The sequence below is a fragment of the Vidua chalybeata genome, chromosome 14 (assembly GCF_026979565.1).
Source record: "Vidua chalybeata isolate OUT-0048 chromosome 14, bVidCha1 merged haplotype, whole genome shotgun sequence".
Classification (NCBI taxonomy): domain Eukaryota; kingdom Metazoa; phylum Chordata; class Aves; order Passeriformes; family Viduidae; genus Vidua; species Vidua chalybeata.
In genome coordinates, this window is record NC_071543.1 from 12,717,953 (window position 1) to 12,745,253 (window position 27,301).

The following is a 27,301-nucleotide window of genomic DNA, read 5'->3' on the forward strand; positions in this document are numbered from 1 at the left end:
TTAGGCCAAGAAGGGAGATGTTGGAGCAGGCAGCCGCTCCGAACATAAGGGCTTTTGTTCCACCAATCTCAGAGCTCTGAAGAAGTTTTATTTTTTTTAATTCTTTTTTTCTTCATTTAACTGTGCTGGCCTGCCAGCTGGGTATGAGCCAGAAGGGTTATCCAGTCAGACCCTACTGCGATATATTTACAATGCTAGTGCATCTAAGGTTTGTTTATTTCGGGATTAAAATTCAAATGGCTAGAACCATTTAAATAATTAAGGGGCAATCAGAAAATGCCATGAAACCAAACAAATCAGGAAAAGTCATGGAAACCATCAGCAATATTTAATTCAGAAATTCTCTTTGTTAGGGAACTTTGCTGAAAGAAAACAGCTGGATGTAGTTCAACCCTCTAAATTAAAAACAATCTAACAAGGTCTATAGGGATAACTCTTTCAGCTACATATTGGAGACCAGATTCACTTCTACCAAGTAAAAGCAATAGCACTCAAAGCTAGAAAGGAAATTCCTCAGAACTGAGGTAGTTTCTAAGTATCAGCACATTTTCCAATTCCTCGCAAGGCAACTTAGCTATTTACAATCCATTTTTTTCCCACACATAAATTTATAATTTTTTCAATTTTATGGTTCCATGATTTATTTTCTAAAGAAAAATAATCTAACCAGAATATCCCTAACTCTACTAACATCATGTTTTAATAAATAACTGGCTACTTCTAGTAAAATTAAGCCTCCAGGATTATTTATACCAGCCAAGAATACTCTGTCTTTATAGCTTTGCAGAAATTTGGTGTGAAAATAAAGTTGAGTATAATGCTGACCCTGAGCTAACAAGTAATTAATGTTTCAATATAAAAATAGAAAATTATCCTTTATGACACAAGGGTGGAATAGAGCAAACCTTTTCTCTCTGGACTGCTCTCCTGCCCAGATCCAGGCATCCAGCCAGACCTAAAGGCTATCCAAAGCAGGAAGAGACGTGCAGAATAATTTTGAGTCTTTCCAAAGACATTGCTTTTGCTCAACTCTTTTAAAAATTATTTCATCTCTTTTCTTAAAAATATACATTTCTTTTATTCATGAGTTGCTGTTCACCACAACATTGTTCCAACTCCAACAGCACAGGCAGAGAGAGGAAGGTGTCTCAGGTAGTGCTGAAGAGCTACAGGTGCTGGGCATCAGTTCCCAGGAGACCAAACACAACCAAAAGGAGGCATCTTCAGCCCTGCCAGCTCCTGCTTCCATGTACCTGCAACAGTGCCTGCTCCTTCTCTTTTGCCCATCAGAGAGGAAACAAAACTCTTGCAAAGACAAACCCAACCCCTCCCCACCTGCCCTCCCACACAGGATTCCTTAAAACCAGAACCAAAACCATTAAAAAAATCAATCCAGCATTCAGCTAACAAACGTGCAGACAAGACACATGTTGGCATTTGGATCTGCGAGACGACAAGTTGTTTCCAACCGAACAAGTTTAATGCCTCATTCCCACGGGGGATGCACGTTGGGAACTGACCCACAGGAGTTACAGCTGATTGCAAGGATCCCGGGGAACAAACGGCAACTCTTCTCAGCGTCTGCAGAATGGGAATTCTCTGTAGTCCCTTCCAATTTAACCAAACCTCCTGTAAAGCAAGCACAACCTGCTCCTGGCATGGATGCCCTAAGCAAACGGGGCCCTTGGCACGATGACCAGTTCTGCCTTCACCTTCTGTTTTACTGCATAATTAAGACAAATGACTTCCACTTCTCTCCAGATAAGGCAACTAACATAATGTGGATAAATGGGAAGTTAACTACATGAAACATTTTCTGCTTGTTGGGCAATTATTTTTTCCTCATAAGATAACATGATAAATAAAACCTGCTTCTGTACAGATATTTCTCATTTCAGAAACACATACTTGTTACAGGCCAAGAGGAGACCCTGGGGTTTTTGTTTTCATAAGAAATACAGTAAAAGAAAAAAAAAAAAAAAAAAAAAAAGAAGTGATAAAGACACAAATGCAGAGCTAACTACAGGCTTGTATATACATTTTTGTTATCCACCTCTAACATGGACTCTTGGTGAACGGGATAGACTGGTACTTCCCATTCCTGTTATTCCCAGGATAGCAAGGGAAAAAAATAAATCAGTATCTTAAAACCAGTGGCAACATAGTAAAAACTGTACACTGTTGTCCATTAACTTAAAAAGCAAAGTCTCTAGATGGTATAAAAGTGAAAGCAGGTGCCTTCTACCTTTGATAATAAAAGTCTTTTCCCCTCCCCCTATGCTGCACAATTATCTCCATTGTCTTTGCATGGCCAAGAACAAAATGCTAAGGAGCAGGGCTGCTTGTGACAGAGCGCTTCTGGTGGCAGCAGAAGTGTTCACGGTCTTGTCGCTCTTGTTGGAGCTCCCCGTGACCTCGGTGGCGTTGAACTCGAACTCCGGGGAGCACTGCTGGAGCTCGCAGCCGCTGCCGCTCTCCTCCCCGCTGCTCTCCTCACCTGGGGAAACAAACACACCTGCTGTCCTCCTCTGCTGGCTGCACAAGACAGCAGGGGCAAAAAGAAAGAGTGTGGCTGTTCTGGTGTTTATGAGGGGTAAGCGTGGGTCCCCTGGTTAATGTGATTTCTGTGTGCAGTCATCACATCTGGGTGGTGGGTGCAGCCCAGAAAATCAACCACAACCTGGGCTGCACCCAAAGCACTGTGAGCAGCAGGTCGAGGGAGGCGATTCACCCCCTTTACTCCACTATGAGACCCCACATGGAGTTCTGCATGAAGCTCTGGGGCCCCCAGCACAGGAAGGGTCTGCTGGAGGGAGTCCAGAGGAGGACACAGAAATACTCAGAGGCTGGAACACCTTTTCTATGAGGACAGACTCAGAGAGCTGGGATTGTTGTGTTAAGAGAAGGGGTAATGATTTTAAACTAAAAGAAAGTAGATTTAGATTTGATATATGGAAGAAATGGCTTTATGATGAGGGTGGTGAAACACTGTGGCACAGGCTGCTCAGAGAGGTGGTAGGTTCCCCTTCTCTGGAAAGACTCAAGGTCAGGCTGGTCGGATGGGCAGCCTGATGTAGTAGATGATGTCCCAGCTCATTGCAGGGACTTTACAAGTCCCTTCTAACCCAAACCATTCTATGGCTTTGTGGGAACACCCCTCCTCACACAGCCTGTCGGAGAGGCCAGTTCCCACCCTCCTCACTAACACGCTTACCCACAGCTGAAGCTTAACCAGCTACCCGTGTTAGCATGAAATCCAATTAAAAGGGAAAAAAGAAAAAGCAAAAGGCAAACAACAGCAAACATACTTATGTCAATGAAGTCGACGTCGTTCCCACTGTAGGCATTCTTCAGCTTGTTGGTCATCACCCGCAGAGCCATGATTTGCCGGCGAATCACCATGTCTGGCTTGGTAATGTCCACCTCAACCTCTGGGTTATTCACTTGACTTGCTAAACCATTTCCAGTCACTGCAAAGTCATACCTGAAAAGAAATCATTCCTGCTGGTACCAGAGCTGCAGCTCAGCAGGGTCCCACTGACACCAATGGGAACTCTGCAATGCCATCCCTGCTTTTGGTCTGGGTGATATTCTGAGCCCAACAGCATCTTTCCACATGCTACACCTTACACAGCCCTTCTTACCCCATCTCCCTTCCCTGCAATCTCTGCAGCATGTGGAATGAATGTGGAACTGTTTTCATTTACACTGTGCCACAAGGGCAGGGGAATGACAATTTTCTCCCCAGCTTGAAAAGGAAAAGAAGATCTGGGGTTTATATTAATAATGGCTTTCAACAGCATAAATCAGCTCGCTGCAGGCTGCAGAGCAACACAAGGTTCTGAGATGCCTTGATGCCAGTCAGATGACACTTCTGGGAACACAACCTTTGAGACCATAGTTATCCCACAGAAACCTATAGTGTTGGAGGTAAGAGTGTCATTTTGGCTTTAAGTAATGGACCTTAACCATCAAGCTGGCATATTGAATGTGTGCTTCTCACCACGCAGACGTGAGATGCAATTTCCCAAATAACCCCAGCAGGACAAACATCTGTGATGCTGAAGATGAGATCCTGTAGCCCCACACATCAGAGAAGGGGAGAGCCAAGATGCTCAGCTTCAGAAGGTGTACATGCTCAGGTCTGAACACATGTACAGCCTCCTGGTTTAAAAGACACTGAGCAACAAAACCCAAGAGAATACATTTCCTGACACAGGTATTTCAAGTATCATCTTATACAGCAGGGATAGGACACATTCCCCTTTCCTACAATTACCTGACTTGCTAGAAAGATCAGTTTAACAGAAGAAAATATTACTTTTCTTAGTTATGATGCCAGCATCAGTACCACAAGAGAGAGAAAAGCCTTTAGCACAGTCTACTGATCCTGGACACCAGGCAGTGAGGTGTCAGCATACTCTGAAAAGCATGCTCAAACCCTGTCCTACATATGGGAGTGACAATGACGATGATAATTGGTGGTGACAGTTTTATCATTATTTGTGATCAATATTATATATTTCAAAGAAGTTTGAGACCAAAGTGTGGAAGTCTACCAAACTTCTATCTTATAGGAGTCATGGAGAAAATAGTAAAGCAAATTATCTTGCCCAACCCACATAGGATATCCAGCCTGCCCTGTCTCCTTGCCAAGTGCTGCCAAGTCTCCATCTCCCCTCAATACTGGTGCCCCTGGATACACTGGGGGTATCTGCTATGAAAAGCCCATAGAAGCTGCTGATAAACAAGATTTCAGGAGGCGGAGCCACTTCTTGTCACATACACCCAAAACATAGCCCTAGCAAAGTATGGCAGAGTTTTAGGCACACACAAAACAGTGCAAAAGTTATGAGGTCTGGCTTAGTGCTGTGGCCCAAAATTATCAAGGGCAGAACCTGCTTTTACTTAGGAAAACCCCAGACAACTGCTTTTTTGCCTTTTTATTTTTAATGTAACATCTTGGATTGTGCTTATTTCCTCAGTAAGTAAACAGGAAAAAAAAAAAAAGGAGAAACTTTTATTTCCAAAATAAAAGTTAAACAGTTACATAAACCATATGACAGAAAAACTCTGGCTTACTCATGTGTTGGCAATTTCTTCCTTATAAGCAAAAATAAAAAGAGTTTTGTAACTCTTTTTTCCATAGAAAGTGTGAATGAAACCACTGGCCCACTTGTACCACTGACCTCAGCAGTGGAGAAGGTTTCCACCCTCCATCACCCCTGCCCTTGCTCAACAAAGAAACCAGTTCCTGGTGGAAACTCCAACTGGGGGCACTGGGGCAACAGTGCTGTCAGACAACACAAGCACCTCTGCTCTGTGGCTGGGCTACAGGATTTTGTACAGATCATCTCCCCAGTTCCATGAACAACTACTAAGGGGCTTAAGTCCAAGGAGAGATGACCTATTTGGGTATCTACACTCTGCTCCCTGCTCTAAAAGAAACCCCCATGTAGAGCTTGGACAACACTTTGGTGTTACATTCCAGCTCTCCCATCTACAAAAACAAAAGGGGTAATGACAGCAGCCTGTCTTGGACGAGCTGGGATCACTCCTGTAAGAGAAAAGGGCTCAGGGAGAGGGATCAAGACACAGGGAAAGTCTGGGGTGAGAGGGAAAGGGTTAACCAGGGGCAGAAGCATCACCAAACCTGCTCTTGGCGCTTCCATTCCAGCACTCATTCTCATTGACAGTGCCTACAGACATCTTTTCATCATTGCAAATGTTGCCAGGGAGAGATGACCAAAATTTTTTGGCTTGTTTCAGCTTCTCTTTCACATCAGTAACCTATTAAATAAAATAAAAAAAGTAACGTAAGACATAATCCAGAATACCAAACGCTCAGTAAAAGTGAAGTTGGGAAGGCTTTTTTTATCACAACAGACATGTACAGGCCAGATCTTCAGGCTGTGAGTCTTGATGGTTGATTTACTTTTTTAATACAAAATTAAATACTTCTCCTCAAACACATATTATTCATAAGCCAACCTTTTAACACAGGCACTTCTCTGACACAGAAGCGCTGAGGTAATTAATGTCTAGAGCTTTGGGCAGATTACACCCCTTAGAGAGTTTTAAGACAGCCAAGCAATATTAAGAAAGCCTATCAATTAAAAATGGAAAATTATACACTGTGGTACCCAAGTATGAAGCACCTGTGAGGCACCAGCAGGACCAGGCACTCACCAGTCGGTCCAAGCTCGTGCCAGCAGCTGTTGTTGGTCGCTCCTCTGGGTTGTAGGGTCTGAAACGAGCACTGAAACCACTTTCAGACACAGAGCGAGCAGCCCGGCCTTGGGCAAGTGTTTTTGGCTGGCCACAACCCTGGAAAACCTGTGTGGGAGAAGGAAAGGATTTTATGAAGTAAGAGGTCACAAGAGCCTCCCTTTTCCAGGCTCCAACACAGCCCCCACCCAAAATAATACATTAGCTTTATATATACTTGAAAGGGCATTCAAAAAAAAAAAAACCATATTGACAAGAATAGGGAAATTAAACACATTCAATAAAAAAAATCCCAAGTGTCCTCTTGGCCCATTTACCTTCTGAGACACCTGCATGCTGTTCTCCTGCATGTTCATGATTGCATCTGAAATCTTCACATCAATGGGGTCCATGACAGACTCAATGTTGAAAGGTCCCTCCAGCCTCTCTGCTACCAGCAGCATCGAATCTAACACAGAGAGAGAAAACCAAAGGTTTGTAATGGAGGAGAATCTAACACACAGAGAGAAAAAAGAAGGTTTTTCATGGAGAAGCTTCAGGAATAAGAGGTAAGAAGGATAACAGTTTGAGGACATGGACATTAACCACTGGAGTGTCACCTCTGAGCAGCACACATCTCCAGGAAACATTTTGCTCGGTTCCCAGAGCCTACACCTTCACCAGGCACTTAGAGGCTGCCAGCACCAAACCACAGCCTCATGTACATCAAAAGCCATCGCAGCCTGCCAACAGCAGCCTGTAATCAGCTCCTCCCATCAGAACAAGCATTACTAACACTCTCCTTTCCATGCTCGTTTATTAAAGGTTGCCTTGTGTCATTTGTTTTTCAAGACTGCTTTCAAAGTCATCAGCTTCCTCACGCTGGTCCTGAGCACAAGGCACCAACATGCAAGGGTCCAAGACAATCCTTGATACCATCTTTCCCTTATGGAGAGCTACAGGCTTTTTCCTGCCTGGGGAAGCCAAGGGATTGCAACTCCTAGCACTACGTGGACAATTTGCAGAAGGGAGGGAGTCTGTGTGAGAGCAGGGTGAATGCTGTGCACTCATTATGTATTTGGCACATCTCTAAGCAAGGGGAGATGGAAAGTCTCTCAGACAACACCGGGTCACTCCTCCTGTGCTGACATGCACGTCCTCATCAAATGCATCATTAAACACAGCGGCTACTGGACCATCCACTACTTCCTCTGGGAAATTACTACAGGCATTAAGGCTTTCACCCTGCACTGCATTTAAGCCCTCTCTCTGGTTCTCCCCTACAAGGTCCCTCCAGGAATACACCTCGCACTAAGCTCTTGTCTCTTCTCACCCATCACAACCTTAATTTACTGTTAGCTTTCACTGTGGTCCCTCAACCCCAAAGCATTTGCTGGTCTCCCCTCCTGCGTCACTTTATGATGCTCTGCCACAAACTCGTCTTTTTCCAGTTGCATGTAATTCCTCAATTTTTCTTAGCCTGAGTGACGAGGACAGAACAGCCCCTCTGGCCCCAAGGAGCTCCTCCCTACTCCTAAGATATGCCTGGTCCCTTCCATTAACGAGAAATGGGCGTTTCACACTCAGTCTATTAATCTTTCTCATGACATTCATCCTCCTCCTAAGTGCAGAAGGTACTCTGCACAAACAGAAAACTTCTGTAGGCTCTGGCTATCTGTTAAATCCCTATAAAGAAACTCTACATACTGAACAATTTAGTAATAGCTCTGCCTGAGTGCCCAAGTCATGTTAAATAAACTATATTAAAAAAACCACAAACAATGAAAAATATAAAACAAAGCTATTTGAGTATGAAAAGTTATTATCATTATTATTAAAACCAACAAGAAAACACAATAATTATAATAATAATCCAAAAACATAACCCCCAACATGATCTGTAGATGCCTTCCTAGCCTGTAAATCCACTTTTTAAAGAAAACTCAATATTCTAAAGATTTGCTGGGTGTTAGTTAAAGGACTATCTTTCAATTAATGCCCTCTCACTCACTCAGCTCCACCAAGGTGTGGGTGTTTAGGGAGTGAGCTCCATAGGAGCTGGTGGCCCCAGGAAAGGCCCTCACTCCGCAGGCACACACCACCAGCATCAATGACAAAGCTCTTGCAGGGCATGGCTGGAATTTCACCGTCAGGGACTACAAACAGGTCTGAACTAAATGCATTATAAAAAAAAAGAAGAAAAAAAAAAAAAGAAAAAAAGGAGATGGTAATAACAAATGAAACAAAGAGTCTTAGACTGTATTGTGGTGGGCTCCAATAAAGTGATGCTTCAAATCTCTGAGTAATGACTGCTAGCATGAATATACCATTGTGCCGGAGGAGAGAAAAATGCTTTTGATGTGCTACCAAATGGAGACTTTTGTAAACAAGTGGAGCACAACTTAAATGTGTTCATCATTGTCAAAGCTTTTGGGGTTTTTCACGCGCATAAAGAACATCCCTGTGCAGTGTGCAGGAAGCTGCTCATTTGAAATAAAAATATTATGAGTAGACAGATAATAAAACACACAACCTTCTGCACAGGTTAAAAAAAAAAAAAGAAAAAGAAAAAGAAAAATCATTCCATTTTGTAACTACTTAATTCTCTGAGTGGCCAGGAAAGGCCACAGATCAATAAAGTGTTTGTGAAAGACTGAAAGGAAACATAAACCCCAATTCTTCTGGCTGTTTGGCATCTTTGTAAACTTTGAGCCGGGCAGGCCATCCACAAGACCATGGGAATGTAGAGCGAATTGGGTCCTTTGTTAGCAGGGGTGCCATGGCGTTCCATGTATCACAGCCCAGGAATGCAGCCTCTGCTTTGACTGCCGATTGAGAAAACGCATTCGGCCTCCAGCAGAGCTGCCAAAGCTGGCGAGAAAAGATAAGGAAAGTAGTAATTGGAGTTGGGATTGATACTGGCAAGGAACACTAAATGAAATAAACTTTCATTAGAAAGGGGTGGGGAGGAGCAAGGCCTGAGGGTGGGGGGGGCTCTGCCTCATCCACAGTTTTGATTTTGGAGGCATCCTGCAAACTTTTACCTCCCAGCAGGAGCTGGCTGGTGTCCCCAGAGCAGTGGTGGCAAGCAGTGGTTCCCTCTGGCAGCCCTGTCTGACATTGCTAAGGCTGGCTGGGGTTCAGGGCGCTGCCAGCACCGCTGCATGCAGGAGGGGAGGCTCCTGCCCCAGCTCCAGGAGCCAACCTTCTGAGCCACTCAGCTCCCAGAAAAAGATTTTCCATTATGGGGAGCAGAGAGGAGTTGATTACAAATAACAATTATTTGTCCCAGTTCTTGGTGCAAAGTAAATTATATTTATAAGCCACGGTGAGATGGCTCAGCTTTGCTTCACCAAAATCCCCAACTCTGTCAGAGTGAAAAATGTATCCTGGCCATGTATTACAAACACACAGCATGACAAAGACTGTCTTTCCTCCCTGTGATGGGGAGATAGAAGTGGATTTAGGTGAAAAAAAAACCAACCAAGACACACCATCTAGCACCATCCCTTAAAGACCCTTTTCCTCTTGCATACATTTGTCCTTGCTACTGGCATTGAGACAATCCTTGGCAACAAAGCACCTCGCTCTCATGAAGGAAAGCAATTCTTTCTCATTGTGCCACCAATAATCAGAAACCCACATCTTCAGCCTCACTGTCTGACTTGAAGAACAAAAGGCAGTTTTCAGTCTTAACCCCAAGATCTGATTTAAAAGGGAAAGGAAGGAGGGGGAAGACCTTGACCATTCATTAACAACAATCTTTTTTTTTTTTTTTAGCGGGAGGGGGGGAAAATTCTTTGCACACAAAGTAGTACTCCAGATATGTATATGGAGCCTGAATTCTACATCTTTGAGCAGAGTAAACCTTTGTGGAGAAAAAAAAATCATGAAAAGGCACTGGAGATTAACACTGTTCATTCAGGAAAGCTCCAACCCCCCAACAGCCTGTTTGAAACAAAGTATACCCCTGTCTAATTGGTGTACAATTGTGTCAGGAATAGAGGGAGAAATAATTTAGATAGTTAAAGAGGAGAAAAGAGTACAATTCGGTCATTATTTCATACTCCTCAGCTTTAAATGGTACTTTGGAGAAATAAGGAATTACAAAGTCTTCTTGTCTCAAAAAACCTACAAACTTTACATCCCAGCTTTACATAATTGACTTACTTATAGACCCACTAGCACACACAAATGCGTATTTCACATGCACCCACATTCATATAGACTTGCAGCACTTGCTGCAAGTTCTCTGATTTAACTATTTTTAAATTGATTTGATAGGTTCAAAATCTGCTTTTGACTCGTAATAAATCACTGCCATAACCTGGCACTTAAATCCACAATGCAAAATCTCATTGAGATCATGGACGTGGCTTTTTGGGATTTTGTGAGGTGGTTTGAGGGAATTTTTTGGGGGTGTTATTTCTTTAATCATTTAAACCTTTAAACACACACAGAAGATATTTGTGGCACGTGCCCTGCCCTAAACACCAGATATATTTAATTTAATTTGTCTTGAGTGGCAAACTGAGAGAGAAACCAAAGTCTGGAACATAACCAGCACCTGTTCACTTATTGAATTGTCTAAAGAAAGCACAGCTCAAGTTTTCTGTAGCTGTACTCCACTGCAACCATCAACCAGGAGTGCAAGAACCAAGCAAATACTGACAATAAATGTAACAAAGTTTAATACCACATTTAAGTAATGAGTGGGCAAGAAGCCCTTTGGGGAGGAAGTACTGCAAGAAGCTTTGCTTCCAACCTGGAATCACATGTATTTATTTTGTCTTATTTAATAATCTTAATTATTGTATGCAGTCCCTGATCAGTCTCGTGTGACAGGGCTCGCCGGCTTCCCCCGGGGTTCGTTTTTAGCCGCATACCACCTACAGCAATTAGCTGCTTGTGCTTTTGTCTGTTTTCTGGCATTATGCCCTTCCCTTTCATGGGATTCTTCTTTTCTGCTTGGACTAGATGTTTGTAAGTCTCCTGGCTTTGAGCTATTTCAGCAACAATTGTAGTTGAAATACTTAATATTCTCATGAGAAAGACGGCTCTGAGGACTGGGGGGCTGGGGTGTCAGCCTCCCAGAGAATGACTTGGAAACCCAACTTAGTGTCACATTTAGCTCCCTATATAGAATACACACACAAAAAAATGCCTTCTGAAAATAACACCCTGCACACATTCAGTTGGGCATGGGCAGCAAAGTGAAAATCCAGTGCACAAAACAGAGGAAAACAAGTTCTAAGACATAAATGTAGCCTGAAATGTCAGCTAGCAGCAATTTCCTTTTTTTTTTAATCTTGCAACTTAGTGAAACAGAAATCTTTTCTTTCTAATAATCTTCTTCTTTTTTCCCCCATGAGTGGAATGGGAAGAGTACCACAGCCTTTTCAGTAGCAGCAGATACTTTACATGTGCACTTCATCACACATAAACTAAGGGAAGTGCCTGTTCCCAAAGGATGCTCGATCACAGATAAATCAAACCTCCTGGAAAAGCAGCACAAATGAAAACATTTAACATTATCTATTGCTGGTGCCCCAAAATGTGATGCACTGCCAATTCTGATGAGCCTTGACCCAAGGCAGAATTTAACATTTCAGTCTAAGTTTTATGTATTGAATGATACTGTGTATAAGCACAGAAGAGAAACAACAAATAGGAGGAAGAGGATGGCAAAAGCACTAGCACAGTTTCATTCAAGACCTGCTGACATTGCAAAAGGATGGTGACCGAGCACCAAATGAGCTGTTTAAAAACAGATTCAGATATGTCCTATTCCATTTTTTAGTGTAAAATCCAGGCCTACAGCTTTTCCCAAAGTTCTTCATGGCTGGCAAGGAGAGCCCCAGGCTGCAGAAGGAGAAAACTGACTTCAGGAAGGACAGCTGTATAGCGACAACAAAGTATAAGTAGCATAGAAAAAAACCAGCTTGTACACATGCTTGGTCCAGCAAGAAGAAACATTCCAAGCCTACAAGCCCATGCCACTTCCATCCTTCTAAAGCTTGCTGCAACAAAAGTCACTGGCACAATGTTCTCATTTATTTGGAGGTTAATGTGAATGGCAAAAGGTGTGCTGTACACAGAGGTGTGGAAGGAAAAGATATCCATCACAGATACCTGAAAAACCTGCTACAGCTCAGCACAGCCACTCACAATGCTATTCAGGTGAGGGACACACTACCAGCACAGACTTACATGCAGTTTTAACCCATGTTACCTTACCCATAAAGATATTCCACTCGGCATCCAAGTCCCCTTGGTTGGCCAAGCAGCCTCTCATGACATTAAAGCAGTAGTTGTAGCAGGGCTTCACCGACACCAGACCTCGGCAGTGTGGGCAGTACATCATTTTCAGCAGCGCTCGCGTACCCTGCGGCGTGGGGTTTACCTTTACCAGAGAAAAAGAAAAAAGGACAAGAAAATTAGCCCTCAGTCACTAAAGCAAAAATCCCCACACGTTTACCCCAAGGTCCATGGGACAGAGCTGTGCAGAAGAGGTGCAGAGGGCTCAGCCATCGCCGTCTGGTCCCTGCTTATGGGGTCCAGAGATCTGGGGAACAGATGAAGGGGTCTGGCTCACCTCTTTGGGTGTATCTGCCACTCCAGGGGACACAGACAGCCCCCATCTCTGCAAAACATTATTTGCACCATGTACTACACCCTGTATGATGTGGGACCCCTCCCAGGGCGGCAAGGACAGGCACTCCAAGGGGACAGGCAGCACTCAAGCTCAGGGAAGGCAGTAAAATGCACCCGAGTCAAAAGATGTCACACAAATCTGCACTCTCTGACCCCTGCTGCAAACACATGCTGAAGATGATGATGCTGGGATTTTTCAGGAAAAAGTGGGACGTCAAGATGGGATGTCTGACACGATCCCTGTACTAAACCCAGTGGGAGCATGCCCTCCTCAGCGGGGCTGTGGCTCTTCCTGGACAATCGCCCAGCAGGGCTCCCCAGCACAGAGACCAGCTCCTTTATATCACATTCAAGTCCCTCAACACAGCATTTACATGACAGATACCCAGGTTCATTTATACTCAGCACTCATCACGCTCAGTAACACCATTCCCCACACCCGAAGGAGGTGGCAGCTACAACCTTGCAGCTGAGGACAAGCCGGGAGGACCCTCAAAGCCACCGTGCAGCTGCTGGGCGTGCGAGTGGAGCTGTCTGCAACAGGCACGTCACCCCTGAGCCCTCAACAGGGCTGTTTTCCAAAGTGACTCATGATCATTCATGTTTGATTCACTCTCTGGCCCAGCTTCAAAACATTCATTGAAACCATCTCCATCCAGTCAGTCCAAGGAACATTAGCTCCATCCCGACCACATGGTGGGTCCTTCTGAAGTGCTGAACGGAGAAGTTCCCTCAAGAGCAAGTTTAAGTGTTAATTAGACACATATGAAAATAGAAAATTAAGATGCAATCAGAGATACACTGAAAAAACAGAAGTGGTGTCTGGTGTTTTCAACAATGCACCTGAGACTCCTTGTAAGACATTTAGAGAAGTGCTCTAAAGAGGCTGTGGTCCAAGACTGTGCTGGAGGAGACACACAGCATCCCTGAGAAAGAGCAAAGTCCCTCAACACAAACAGCTGGAGATGTGGATGGCCTTCACATGCTGGGGTCTGGGAACTAACTTCACAGCAGAAGACAATAGGACTAACTGGAGATGACTGTACATGAGGAGGATCTGGTACCACACAAATGCTGAGGACCTTACTATTGCCCATCTCAGTGCGAGGACTATGGAGAAATTAAGCCTAATCTTCTGGTGCAAAACCTTGTTGACCGCCCATGAAACTAGAAGGCAACAGATTTTAACAAAAACAAACCAGAAAAGAAAAAGCAGTACATAATCAAGCTGGCTTTGTTAATAACATCAGCAAACTTTTAAACCCTCTTTCCTTATGGAAAGAGATGACAGAAAAAGATCTGCTGTTTCTGACAACTCAAAAAAACCCATGGTTTCCCTTCAGCAGGCAAGTGAACTGGTTAGAGAGACAGAAGGACAGTTTTCTGCAGCTGATGTAGCTCAGCACTGGATTTTGGCTGGCCAGCAACATTCATCAGACACCACTTTACCCTTCTTTTCTCCACAAAGAGCCTGTTTGGCTGAGGAAAAGGAGAACTCATGTAGAAAGCTGTTTGTGGTGGCTGTGGAATCTGATTCAGATGCTCAAGAGCATATACACATTCTATAGTATATATATATTTGGAAGGCACAGTGGGAGCAGGAGCCCCAGCAGAAGGCTCCCTATTGGGACAGCATGGCTTTAAAGGAGAGCTGGATCAAATACTAAGAGCTTAAGCAACAGAAACCAGCTAAATCAGATGATTTATAGTCGGAAAACTGGAAACAGACAACTGTAAAGGTATCATCTGCTATCCAGATGGCGCAGTCCTTGCACAACAAAAAAGTGGCAGGGGGAACTAAATAACATCTCACACCCAGAAACAAGAGCTCTGAAGGACACTTAAGTTTAATAGTTTAGTTGTTTCTCTGATAAAAATCCTTTCCTGTGTCACTTAGCAGTGGGTGACAGGACCTCCATGCTAAGTCCAGAGGCTTATCAGTTGATCCTGGCCATCCTAGCACTGTTAGCCCTCAAAGGAGTGCTCTGCATCCTCCTCAGGAAGAAAAATTAGGAAAATGTTGACAGCATGAGCCAGGTGCTAGAGCAGTTTGAAGTGGAATGAAGAGCAGGAGGATTCCCCAACCTGATTGTGGAAAGCTGCAGCTTTATTAAAGGCAGCATGCTGCAAAAACCCACCCGCAGAGCCATGACCCAGGAGGCTCCTTCCCATCTTAGGTTCCCCCTGTCCCATGAGCACCGAGCGGCTGCAGCCCCGCAGCATCCCCCGCTTTGATATTCCATAGGGGTTGATCTTTACGAATCCCAGCAGATGCAGGGGAAACTGAAGCTGCTTTCCTGCATTCCACAGCAGGCAATATGCAATGGTCACTTGGATCAGGTCCTTTGAGCAAAGACATGGGATGATTTTAAAAGCAAGAGAGGTTTTGCTTCCTTCCCCACATAGGTTTGAGTTCTGCACAGAGCTGAGCAGAGGGTGATCACAAAGGGGTGATGGAAAAGACAAACCCCAGCCTGCAGTGACTGCCAAACCGAGCTCTGCTAGCGATGGATGTAACCCACAGGGAAGCTGTTAGTGTGCAATACAGTTGCAGATAAAGAGGAAGACAATGGGCAAATTCATCAGTCTATAATTGGCATTTTATCGTGTCAAAAAGCAACAGGAAGACACAATCAGAGATCACTCTATGAGGGAGTTTTGGGGAAGACTATGAGCAATTACACCTCGTTACAACAGTGATAAATGCTTAACTGCTTGAGTATCACTGCAAGGAGAACCTTAACCCCTGGCACAGGGCCTGTACCCGGTCCAGACCAGCTCTGGCTCTGTCAGTGGGGTGTGCCATGTGTTGCACTGGCAATTCTTCACAAGCTTTTAAATGCTGGCCCTGCCACGCCAGGTGCAAGCTCTTAAAACGCCGTTGTATGTAACAGTAAACCCAGATATGCTTTGTTCTGGGGTTGTGTTTATCTTGGAAAGCAACTCAAATTCATTCAAACTGTACTCTAGAATGACCCTCAAAACCAAGTAATCTCCTTTCTAATAAAGCAGAGTACCAAAGAAAGCTTTATTTGCTGGAGGGGATTTACTCTGGTAGATCTGAGCCCAGGTAGTAGTAGCTGCAGTGCACATACCCTTTAAAAGCTTCTGATAGAAGTAAATGCACTCCAGTCCCTTCCTTTTATCTTGTAAAATTTATTTCCTTTCCATGGCGTTCCACACCACTGCAGCAATCCATCACCCTGCGGTTTCATCATGTAAATTACAATTTGTCCATATCTATACGCTTTGTCAAACGTGAAGATTAAAAGCTGCTAACAGATGTGTTTTGGCACCAATCTTCCTATCAAACTTGCTCCTTAAAAACACAGATTTGCACACAATTCACAAAAATTAAGTGAAAAGCAAACAACTCGGGGCTTAATGCAAACATCTCATATCACATTTGTTGGGGTAATGTCCCAACTTACATTGACTGGTAAAGGTAAAATCATGTTCCTGTAAAAATGACATGCTCTTGGCATAATAAAATCTGTTTTTTCTTGGTACCTTGTCATACCCATCCCATTTCAGAGTTTCACATGAGGGAAACTGTTACACCCTTAGCCTTTTCCAACTTGCTGGCAATTGCAGCTGGATGCATTCCTCTGGTAGAAACATCATCACTAAAGTACACACCTATGGAGTGCAATGCCTTATTCACAGGCTACCACAATACCATCAAAACTCAAGATAAACTGATCTGTGCAAGCAGATAAAATTCAGAGAAGCAAACAGATTCTTTTTCATCTCCTTCCCAAGGCAAGGAATAGCTGAGGAAGGATGACAGAGCTCCAACCATGGACAGTCCTGCAGGGAGCTCCCACAGCTGTCAGACAGCCAGAGCTGCATTACATTCTCTCATTCTACCCTCAAGTTAGCATTAAGAATGTTAATAATAACATTTAAAATCCTGTCAGCTTTAATAACTATTTATAAAAACACTGATAACTCAGGCTTTCTTATTTTCCATGCTTGTACAACAACAGCGTTGCCATGCCAGCAGCACAGCTGCCAGAAAACAAAAAAAATCCAACAATTTGAAAATAAATGTGGTGAAATTACTTTTGTTTTATACTGTGTTTTATTTGAGAAAAAAAAAAGAACAACAGCAATACCAGCCAAAAAAAAACTGAAGGAGTAACTTCCCAGTGACACAGAAAGATGATTTCAAAAACATACTCTGAAGTTGCCTGTGAGATGCTTTAGGTGAGCAGTCATCTTAGACAAGTGAGTTGTCATCGAGTTCTGGGACCAGCACAACCCTGCTTGCATCATTTTCTCCTTCTCTCAGTGTTGTGCAAGAACATCATCTTGGCACATGCTGGTCCTGACGTTCAGCTCACTGTGAGGCAGAACATCACTTGGGAGGCTCCTGGTTTGCTTCCCCACCCCAAATATTCCAATGAAAGTGTTTTGGAGTTAACTACGCATTTAACCAATTTTGCTGGCCTGGTGCTAGAACATTAATAATTTAGACAGCATCTGGTTCAACCACAGATGTAGGCCCCTGAGGTCTTGCATAAGGGAATACATTTAGGAGTGATCTTGGGAACTGCATGACTCTGTGTCTCAATACTTGCTACCCATGGCAATGTCTGCTACAGCGTTATCTCGTGTGAGGAAAAGTTCAAGAGTACATTTCTGCTCAATTCCCTACTCACAGTGTGCTCCCCCCACTGCAGATGTGACAGTGCCAAGAGGAAAAGCAGAGCTCCTGAGAGTCACACCACCAGGCACTCCAGCTGCTCTTAACATTCACATGCTTGTCTGCCCCAAGAGCACCCCCAGCCCACAAGGGGCACGGGGGACCTCAGGGTGCCAGCCAAGTGGATGCCTCTCCCTCTGAACACTTACACAGCGATGCCAGGCTCAGCATCTCCTGCTAATGGTGCCCTTGGGACCAAAGGGCCTTTCAAGCCTGTTCTTGTACGAACAAGCCTCTCCCTGCCTCAGACACCACGGATCATGAGGAGCGTTACGTTTGCTTTAATGAGTAAAGCAGCAGGGAGATTTATCTGGGCATCTACAACCAAAACCATCCTTAATTATCCTTCACATTGTTTTCAAAAATAGCAGCAGAACCACAGTGCAAGGCAGAGAAAGAAAAAGCCAAAACCATGCCAGTGGACTGAAGTACTCCTGCGTGACACCATCAGCTCCAAATCCACAGTCCTATCCACGCACTCCCAGCCCTAAATCTGAGCTGACTGCTTGCTCCAGCGTGCTTTGAAGGCCTAGCACAGGCCCTCAGATGGCTGGAACTGAGGCAGATGCAGTCACATTCTTGGCAGGTCTTCTCAGGGTCGTCTTTGATGTGGAGAAGTGCTTGGTATTGTTTTCTGCATTGATGTTTGCCCCTGGTATGTGGAAGGAAATGTCCTTGTGCACGGCAGCCCCTTGGCCTGGCCTCATAGCTTGCAACCTGCTGCCTGGAGAGCACTGTCCCTTTGGAGGGCCCTCTGCTGCACACTAAAAGGGCTCCTTAGTTCCTCTGGCTGTTTCTTAGTTACCCACATAGCAGAAGTGCTGCCCTCCTGTCCCTTCCCAATGCATGCAAGCAGCATATTCCATTTCTGTCACTTCCCTGGCAAGGCTGGCTCTTGCCTGAGCAAGATATTGCAGCCTTTGGATATAGGAACATGAAATTCTTTCTGAAAGAGGATTACAGTCACATTCCCCTTAAGTCAAATCAAGGGCAAAAACTGCACAGAGGAAGGTCAGATCTTTGACTAAACTTCTAGATCCTCAAATGGTAATTACTAGGGGTACAGATCTCTGTGCCCTACTATTTGTGATGACACAGGCCTTAATTCTTATTCATTCTTTGTTTTATTTTCATCACTGCTTCTCCTAGGCCAATGGCTGGTCCACATTCAGCACCTATGCCAAAAGTGACACAAGCCACAGTGCAGTTTGCTCATGCAGACCAGCAGGTCAACCAACAGCTCAACTTCTGTTCCACAGGTGCTTCATTCAAGATGAGACAGCTCAAAGCAAAAGGGGGAAAAAAGCCACTGGGCTCCCTCTCCAGCTTTGGAGCACCTGTGGGAGGGCAATCACCTGTCCCCCTCTGCAATTCTCTTCATTAAGAGTTTGAAGAAAATGCTCTCCTTGGCTGCTACCATTACAGTTCATTAGGGCAGAAATGCCAATACAAAGAAAGCTGACCTCCTCCACCCGCTGGGAACATCTCCAGCAGCCTCCTCCAGGTTGCTAATGTCACCAGTATGAAACTGCATTATTTCATACGGCCCATAACTGTGCTTCCAAACTAAACACCATTTCCTGCATACAACTTTCAAGCTGCTGCCTTTCTCAGGGTTCCCAAGGATAGGCTGGAAGAAGCTTTCCAGCAGCCCAGATGCTTTGGTGGCAGTAATATCTCATGTGGCTTTCAGCACACAAATGCTTGTTGAGGAGGTGATTTGAGAGCCTCCTGTGCTCCCGGCAGTTCTGCCTCAAATTATAGGACACAAGAGGGAAAAGTGGTAAAAGAATCCCAAAACAACAGTTTATCAGGATAAATTTCCTGGGGGGCTCCAGAAAACTCTCACCACCACTACCAAGTGCAGAATGTCACATCCACACATCCTGGTCTGCAGAGAGAGGGTGACACAGACAGAGAGGCTCAATGCTGGGTGGCTGCATGCTTCAGCCTTCATGTGCCTATGCTGCTGACCTCCAGCCAGACCTCCCCTCCCAGCTCCTCCTGACCCTACAAAATGCTGTCAGGGAGCCTAGCCCTTGATTCCACTTCTTCCCTCACAAAAACAGACTTTCACCCCATAGCTGTAGCTGACCTGCACCCTACAAGCCCCAGTGCACTTTGCCCTCAAAGGTGTCATGACCCTCGACCAGGCTGTGGGTTTAATGGCACGCAATTATGGGAACATCTCAGCAGCCTGAGAACTGCCCAGTTGCAGGTTCTCATCCTTTTTCAGTCACTCATGGCTCTGCCTTGTATTTGCTCCTTTTTTCCAGCCCTAGCCAGGGCAGGAAATGTCACTTCTGGCAGCAATTTAACCTGGCTGACTTCAGTGCTTGTCCAGGGCTAAGAGCAGGAGAGTGATTAGGGGACAGGCAGATTTCCATCTCCTGAAGGCAGGGGCAGGAAGGTCAGGGAGAAAGCACCCAGCACCAGCACAGGACAGAGAGCAGCACTGGAGGGCCCCAGCCCCTTGCAGCCAACCTCAGAGGCAGGGCACATCTCTAACAAGCAGAAACAGCATCCTGTGCAGATCTGCTGTTCCCAACAGATCAAAAAAATATTGTACTTTTTGGGTCCAAAGAAGGGAATTTGAGGGGTGAAGATTCGAGCATCAAAATGATGGGGCTTAGACCGTTTGAAAAAAGTCTGTCCCTTCTCTCAAAACCATACAGCTTTCTCTCTGTTGTGTGTTTCAGCACACTGGTACAGGTTTTGATCCATTCAAGGCTGAATTTGAAGTTATTTTCTAGCATTCTGGTTCAGAAATCAAGCGTACTTGCAGCTTTTCAATATTCTCTCTTCTTTTACCTCTTTATTCCCAAACTCACACAAGAACAATATTCTTCTAAATGCAACTCCCTAGTGAAGATGTAAAAATATCTGGGATCATTAAAAAGCCATCAAGGCCATTGCAGTGCAGAGTGCTCTTTGCTCTCCTGATAGTATCCCGGGAAAGTACACAGCTGGGCCTTGCAGTAGTTTGTGTTTCTCCTCCTGAAGATTTTCAATTAAACATTTTTAACTTACTTGTCACAAAGCACATTAAAAGCAAAACTAATCTGCATTCCTTTGGACATTTTTTCATAAAGAGGAATGAAGATTTATCCCCCAAGTTAATCCCTGGTATAAGCAATCATTCCACTACAACTCCTGAGTAAAAATAATAAGGAAGAAAAGTCAATGGAGTCATTACATAGAGCTCAGCAAAGCCAGGCTAATCTATATGTAATGTGGGAAGCCCCAAAACACAACCGCAGAGCAGCAGGCATAAAAACATCAGCTTTTAAACTCACATCTAGGATTTCCCATTGTGTCTTGCAGAAACACGATGTTAGATTCCCACTGAATGCGATTAAAACACTACAGGAAAGATTATTATTCCTTCTACTGCTGCTACTAAAGCTTAGGTATTCAACAGCAGGGACTTTTGTTACTGCTTGGAAAAGTCAATCTGTTGCAGGATTTCCAGTGCAACTTGTGAAACTGAAGTGGAAAGGAGAGCAACTGTGATTGTCCACCACACGTGAGCTATTTTTGCAGCTGCGTGGGACTCTGGGTAGCTTTCCACACTCAAGCAATTAATTCTAGGGTTGAAGGCAACTCTACACTCAAGGATCTTCAAAAGGGAAAGAGAAATCACAATGCCACTTCGGGTTCACGACTGATTCGTAACAGATGCAGGGACCGTAGCCCTTGTGGTTCCGTGTCAAGTCTGGAGACGTTTTGATGAATTCTGAGCAGATGGAGAATAAACACGATCCCACACCCATGCACGTTCACTGCCTATCAAGTAATTGCACTGTACAGGGGCCTAATGGCCAGACCTCCCACCCAAATATTTCATCCACACTCTACAGCAGTGAAAACCCCATCTCCTGACCACAAGAGCTGCCACACTGCCACAAAAACCACCAAATCTGAAACCCCAACCAAGAGTCAGCAGGCTTGGCCAGCAGCCTGGCACAGAGACATCACACTTCATCTGCCACCACCCCTCCCTCCCACCAGGACAGCATCCCTGAGGCTGAAAGGTTTGGTGATCTTGTAAGAGTGACCCCCACATGTCACACATAAACCTCCACAAACCCATCCTCAACCAGCAGCACATTAATCTAACTTGAGATTCATCTCTATTAGGTGGAGAGCCAAGGTGTCCAAGGACCTATACCTGTCACTGCTAACTTGCAACTCCCTCCTGGAGTCTGGGTATTTTAGTTAAGCAACTCCTTCCTTGCTAATTTTCTCTGCCCTTCCATACATGTTCTGACCTACTGCCAGCTGTTTGCCTAATTTCTCTTCAAGAAAAATTAACATGGAAGCAGACTTCTTTTTTCCCCTATCCACAGTATTTTAATATTATCCCCATAAGTAAAAAAAATTTGAATTATTATCTCATTTAAGGATGCTGTTTGTGCTGCCTACAGAACTGCATTCTGCTTCTAATAGTATCTGAACAGCTATTCTTTGGTTTTTTTTCCTGGCACTTGGGGTGATTCAAACTCCTGCCTGTTCTTTCAGCCTCACGTTTTATTACTCCATAACCAGGTAGAGAGAAAGTAAACGTCTCTCTCTGCCCAATTAAATGATTACAATAAATCTTCCACAGCCCACAGGAAATGAGCTGAGTTTGTTAAAGGAAATCGCTAGTATTTGTTATCTTACATAATCACTTCAAGGGGATTATTGACTGTTCCCTATACCATACAATCCAGACTAAAATTAAAGACAAATCTCATGTCAAAAAAGCAGTCACCCCACTTAAACAACTCCAAAGTGATTTATATGAAGAGGGAGGTAAACATTTAAGTAACCAACACATTACAGCTGTTTTATTCCCCCAAAAAGTGACTTCACTATAAAAGTCTGGGGTCTAACTTGTGCTGCATGTGTGGCACCAAGTACAAATGGCTTCTGCCCTGTGCAGATGGCTCAAGCTTACTGTTGTCACAGAAGTGCTGTTTGCTCATGTGAACTGCCTCTCCCCATGCCCTGGAGCAAGGAGCAAATCATCAGCTGCTCCATAATAGATGCCTGTAGCATCCCTGACTCACTGTAATTTAAAGGCAATATTAAGAAGAAGATATGGCCATTACACAAGCAAACATGGTTATTTCCACTGCAGAAGGCATTTAATTTCCTGCTGTTGTTGCTCCCTAGACAGAAGGAAAGCATCCACCTGGGGAACAAGGCTGCAGCACTGGGCAGCGGTGTCCTCAGAACGTGACTCTACCACGCAACAGCGCAGCCTACATAGATGGAGCTGGGTCCTACCCACACTCAGCTACCACCACCCCCCTTAGGTACAGGACAACAGGGAGAGATGCTGCCCATCACGGCTCCAGGGGACACGGGGCCAAACACTCATGGGACAGAGCTCACCGCAGACACTTTGCTGATGACGTCCCTGGCGACGGCCAGGCCCTGCGCGAAGGTGCGGGCGGCCACGAAGGCTCGCGTCACTTGCAGCTTGAGCTTCCGCGGCACGTCCCCGAAGGGCTTCAGCTGCTCCGTGTACTTGCTGACACACTCCAGGTACTCATCCGTGAAGTGGTACTGGGGGTTGACCAGCCGGAACATGCGCTCCAGCAAGCGCGCCCAGAACTCGTTGAGCATCTCCTCCAGGTTGACGTTGCCGCCCACGTAGTAGCGCTTCAGCTCCACAAAGAGGTCCTTGAACAGCTCCGAGTTCTGCATGTACAGCCGGCCGTACGTCCGCACAAACATGTCGTTCAGAGACTTCTCTGCGTTCTCCAGGAGCTCTTTGAAGAACTCTAGGAAAGAGGGAGAGAATAGATGGTAAACATGGGCACTGGTTGTGTGTTCACACACTCCTACAACCACTGCTCAACTGGAGGATTAGCACAACGAGACCATCATCAAACTGAAATGGAAAATTAAAGGACTCCCCCTAGAAATTTTCCATGTCTGTACCTCAAAACCATGTCTGTATCTCAAAATTTTTGATTACTCTTCATAAACCAATGCCCAAAACTCTCTATAGACTGGAAGACTTTCATGAGTGAAATCTCTCCTGATACAAATATGAATATCATGATTAAGAGTCAGCAAACAAAGACAAAAAAAGCGCAAAAGTTTCTGATGTTTCCATTCAGGCATTTTAAAAGATGTAATTTCAAAGAACAACATATTGGAAAGAAAAAGGTAGTTTTGTGAAACAGATGTTTTGCACAAATGAAACATTCTTTCCAGTTCTTGACAATTCATTTTCCAAGATTATCATAAACCAGCCTCAAAAATGAAAAAACTTTAATATATTTAAAAAACAAATTAAAAAATCTACCTACAGGTTCTTTCTCCCATCCTGCAAGTTCATAATCTCTCAGGGCAAGGCCTGACCACTTACCCAATTGGTCCTGATCGCAGAAGGGGCTTCAGATGTCTATGGTAGCAGGAAAACCCCCATAAATATTTCAGAATTTGCTTAAAATCTAAGGCCTAAACACTTGGCACTATAACAAGATATTTTTCAAATGACAAAGGACAGATAGGGTTTGTGATCTTTCTAATTTTCTAAAAGTAATTCCCCACTTTGGTTCACTCTCTGGGAGCACTGGACAGCCCAGAGTGGCTGCTGCCATGTCTTGGCAGTGTCTCAAACACTGATAACAAGTTGACCTGATGATGATACCACTGCAGAAGCAGTTTAAAGAACACGTCCTCCAAGAACACATCACCATAACCTTGACACATGGGTCTAAGCACAAACTACCCTGCCACAAAGCCTTTGCCTTGGAGATTTAGCATAGATGAGATAAAATGAAATTAAAAATAGAGGAGGGGTCCAGTAGACGAAAAGCATTTGGGCCATTTTGGAAAAAAACTCCCTTCTCTATGGCCTTGGGGGCAGCTAAGGAGAGCAAGGCAGGTGCCACAGGGACAAAGCCTCCCATGCCTGTTTGCTCCAGCCCCGCAGGGAGCACCAGCACCCCGGGGAGCGGGCACAGCCGGGTGAAGAAACAGATTATTTTATGCATGCCACCAGGAATTGAGGATTCTGACCTCTGCTTTTCTGTGACTCATATTCAATAAATATTTTTTAATAAAACATGCCTCTGTGGTTTTCTAAATCCTCAAAGGAGCAATGCTTAGAGCTAGAAGTTGTTATAAGGGGGGGGGGAGGAATATTTTGGCCTAGTGTGAATTTAAACCTTGTTAAAAAACATTAAAAGTATGCTGAAGTTCAGATTTTCGTCTTCAAAGTGCTCCAGTACAAACAAAGCCTAACACAGAAAACATTTTCTGGAAAAACTGAAACATTCCATGAGTTCCTGATGAGCAAAGTCATGGGGTTCAATGCCTGACATGGCTGTATATAATGCAGCCTCTTAGGAGCACAAGAGAAATGATCCAGGGAAGAGGAGATTGATTTCAAACACCCAACACGTCCTCTGTCCAATATCAGCAGGAACCTCCACTTTCGTTCCCATGACTGGCATTTCCTCTCCAGGAAGATTTTTTTCTGTTGGTTTATACTATAGAGATTAGCTTGGTGTATATTAATTTCTAATTCACTTAATCATTTTGAAGGCTCACTTCCTTCCCTTGCTCAGACCTTTTAGTATCACCAAATAAGTTGTTTATTTAAATACTTTGTACCAGGCACAAAACCTGCTAGATGCATCAGCAAACTCTTAAAAAATAATTAGATTTTTAAAATTATATTGATGGCAAATCTACCAGATAGCTCCAACCATCAGTCTAAAGAACCCAAAGCAATGTTTTAAGCCAAGAAAGTTATCTTAAATAATACATCCATATTACCATAACCAATTTATTCTCCTGACCAAACTAATTTTATTGGTTACATTCCAAAGTGGAAGTTGAATAAACTGTATCCAGGCTTTAGAGCTCTTCATCTCTTAGCAATTTTTCATGTGGGCTAGAACCAGGTAAGTTCATTAATCACCATTAAGAAAATTCTGCAATCTAATTAGCAGCAAATACCTGCACACCTGCAGCCTTCCAGCCAGCAGCTTTTCCTTGTCCAAAAGGAAGGTAAATAAAGGAAATGAAAACTTCCCACCAAAACCAGGCACTTCCCAAAGCACAAGGCAGCACTGCTGAAGGAGGCAGCATGCATGCACAGCGCTGCTGTCTCTGGCTAAAGCTTCAACCACCATTTTCATGGACAGAAATCTCCTGTTCTCAAGTGCCACTTCCCAAAGAAGAAGGGAGGAGAGGACAGAGGAGGTTGTGTCTGCAGCCCGGAGTCAGCATCCACCCCTGCCAGCACATGCCAGACAGGATGCTCTGGTGACCACTGCCTGTGGCTTGGCCACTGGGTGCCACTGCTGGCACCTTGAGGCTCCTGGGTTGGAGGTGGGATTGGATGGAGGGGAGGGGTGATGTTAAGCATGGCACTGGGGATGAAGGGTCACTCAACACAGCAAGCAGGGATGGACCCAGCAGTGGGATATGCACAGCATCTTCCTTCATGCAACACACAGCACTCTTAACCTGGTCAGCAGCAGCAATTAAATTGTATCTATAGATGCATTTTAGTGTAGCTATTGGCACAGTGTAAGTCTGCATCCTCAGTTTCTATCTCCATATCAAGAAATCAGCTTGGGCGCCACACGGAACATCAATCTTTTCTCTGTGCAAACTATGGGCATAGATGCCTGCAAGGAAAAGAAAAAAGCCTGAAAGTCCTTTTTATGAGTTAAATGCTAATCTGACTAGTAACTTGCTATATCCAATTAGATACTAATTCTCCCCTTCACAGAAATGAGCTGATTAGCAAACACCAACATAACCCAGCATTAACCTTGCCACCACAAGAAGAAAAATGGCAGGTTCCTCTCTTACGTCTTGACTGTTTGCTGGGTAAAATAAATGACCACCTTTCATTTGTATTAGAAGTTGACTTGTTCTCAAACAAAGCAAACACACAAAGGCCTCGGTTGCTTACTTTACAGCACTGTAAAAGCACGTTTTACAGCTGTGTTGCAAGCAATCTGTACTCATTAAATTATCACTCTGACAGGCTTCCTGTGAAAAGCTGTCAAATGCAAACATTTTTCACAGACGACAAATCATACTTTGCCAGTGCTCCCTCAGACATTGCTATCTGGAGGGATGGCAGGCTCTCTCTTCCCTCCAGTTATCTTGTTTAAACTCCCTGGACAAGGGCTGGCCCCTCTTGTCGACACACAGGCACACACACGGTTGGGAAGGGTTTCACAAACTGACCTGCAAGAGCAGCACGTGGCTCCAAGGTCTCCCTGGGTCTCCTGACTAAGAGCAGAGCCTGCAGAGAGGGCTGGCTTACAGAGAGAGGATGAACCACAGACAAGGGTTTGGGATAACATGGCACAGCCAGCCCTGGTCCAACCTGACTGAGGAGCAAGGCCACGCTGTACTGCCTTCAACACACCTCAACCAAATCCTGCTGATGCAAAATCACCTTCTCACTCAAGGTGATGCTCAGGAGGACGAGCTCCAGGCTGAGGGAATCAGCACTGTGGGACCAGAGCCACAAAACCTTTCTTAATGTCAAGAAACAATTTAAAAATTTGTCTGTATCGCAGAATTAATCCTGTGCATGCTACGGGCTTTGATGCTCAAAGGAAGATGACATTTCCAATGCAATTAACTTTAAGAGGCAGAAAGGGCAGTAATCTACAATCAGGCAATCTGCAACTCTGGGCTCTGTTTATTCTTTTAACATTTTTTAATTTCAGGGTAGAATTTCAATGCCCACTACTT

At 44.4% G+C, this 27,301-nt stretch overlaps 1 protein-coding gene across 1 annotated transcript in view; it reads right to left on the reverse strand.

Moving 5' to 3' along the window:
* Positions 1-306: 306 nt before the first annotated feature.
* Positions 307-27,301, reverse strand: part of GPC4 (glypican 4) — a 66,671-nt gene continuing 39,676 nt past the window's right edge. Inside the window, exons 3-9 of the mRNA XM_053955638.1 lie at positions 22,952-23,343; positions 12,445-12,610; positions 6,546-6,676; positions 6,190-6,336; positions 5,654-5,790; positions 3,309-3,484; positions 307-2,497 (exon numbers count right to left, since the gene is read on the reverse strand). Coding sequence (XP_053811613.1) covers positions 2,289-2,497; positions 3,309-3,484; positions 5,654-5,790; positions 6,190-6,336; positions 6,546-6,676; positions 12,445-12,610; positions 22,952-23,343 — 1,358 coding nt within the window. The 3' untranslated portion in view covers positions 307-2,288. The remainder of the gene's footprint in view (positions 2,498-3,308; positions 3,485-5,653; positions 5,791-6,189; positions 6,337-6,545; positions 6,677-12,444; positions 12,611-22,951; positions 23,344-27,301) is intronic.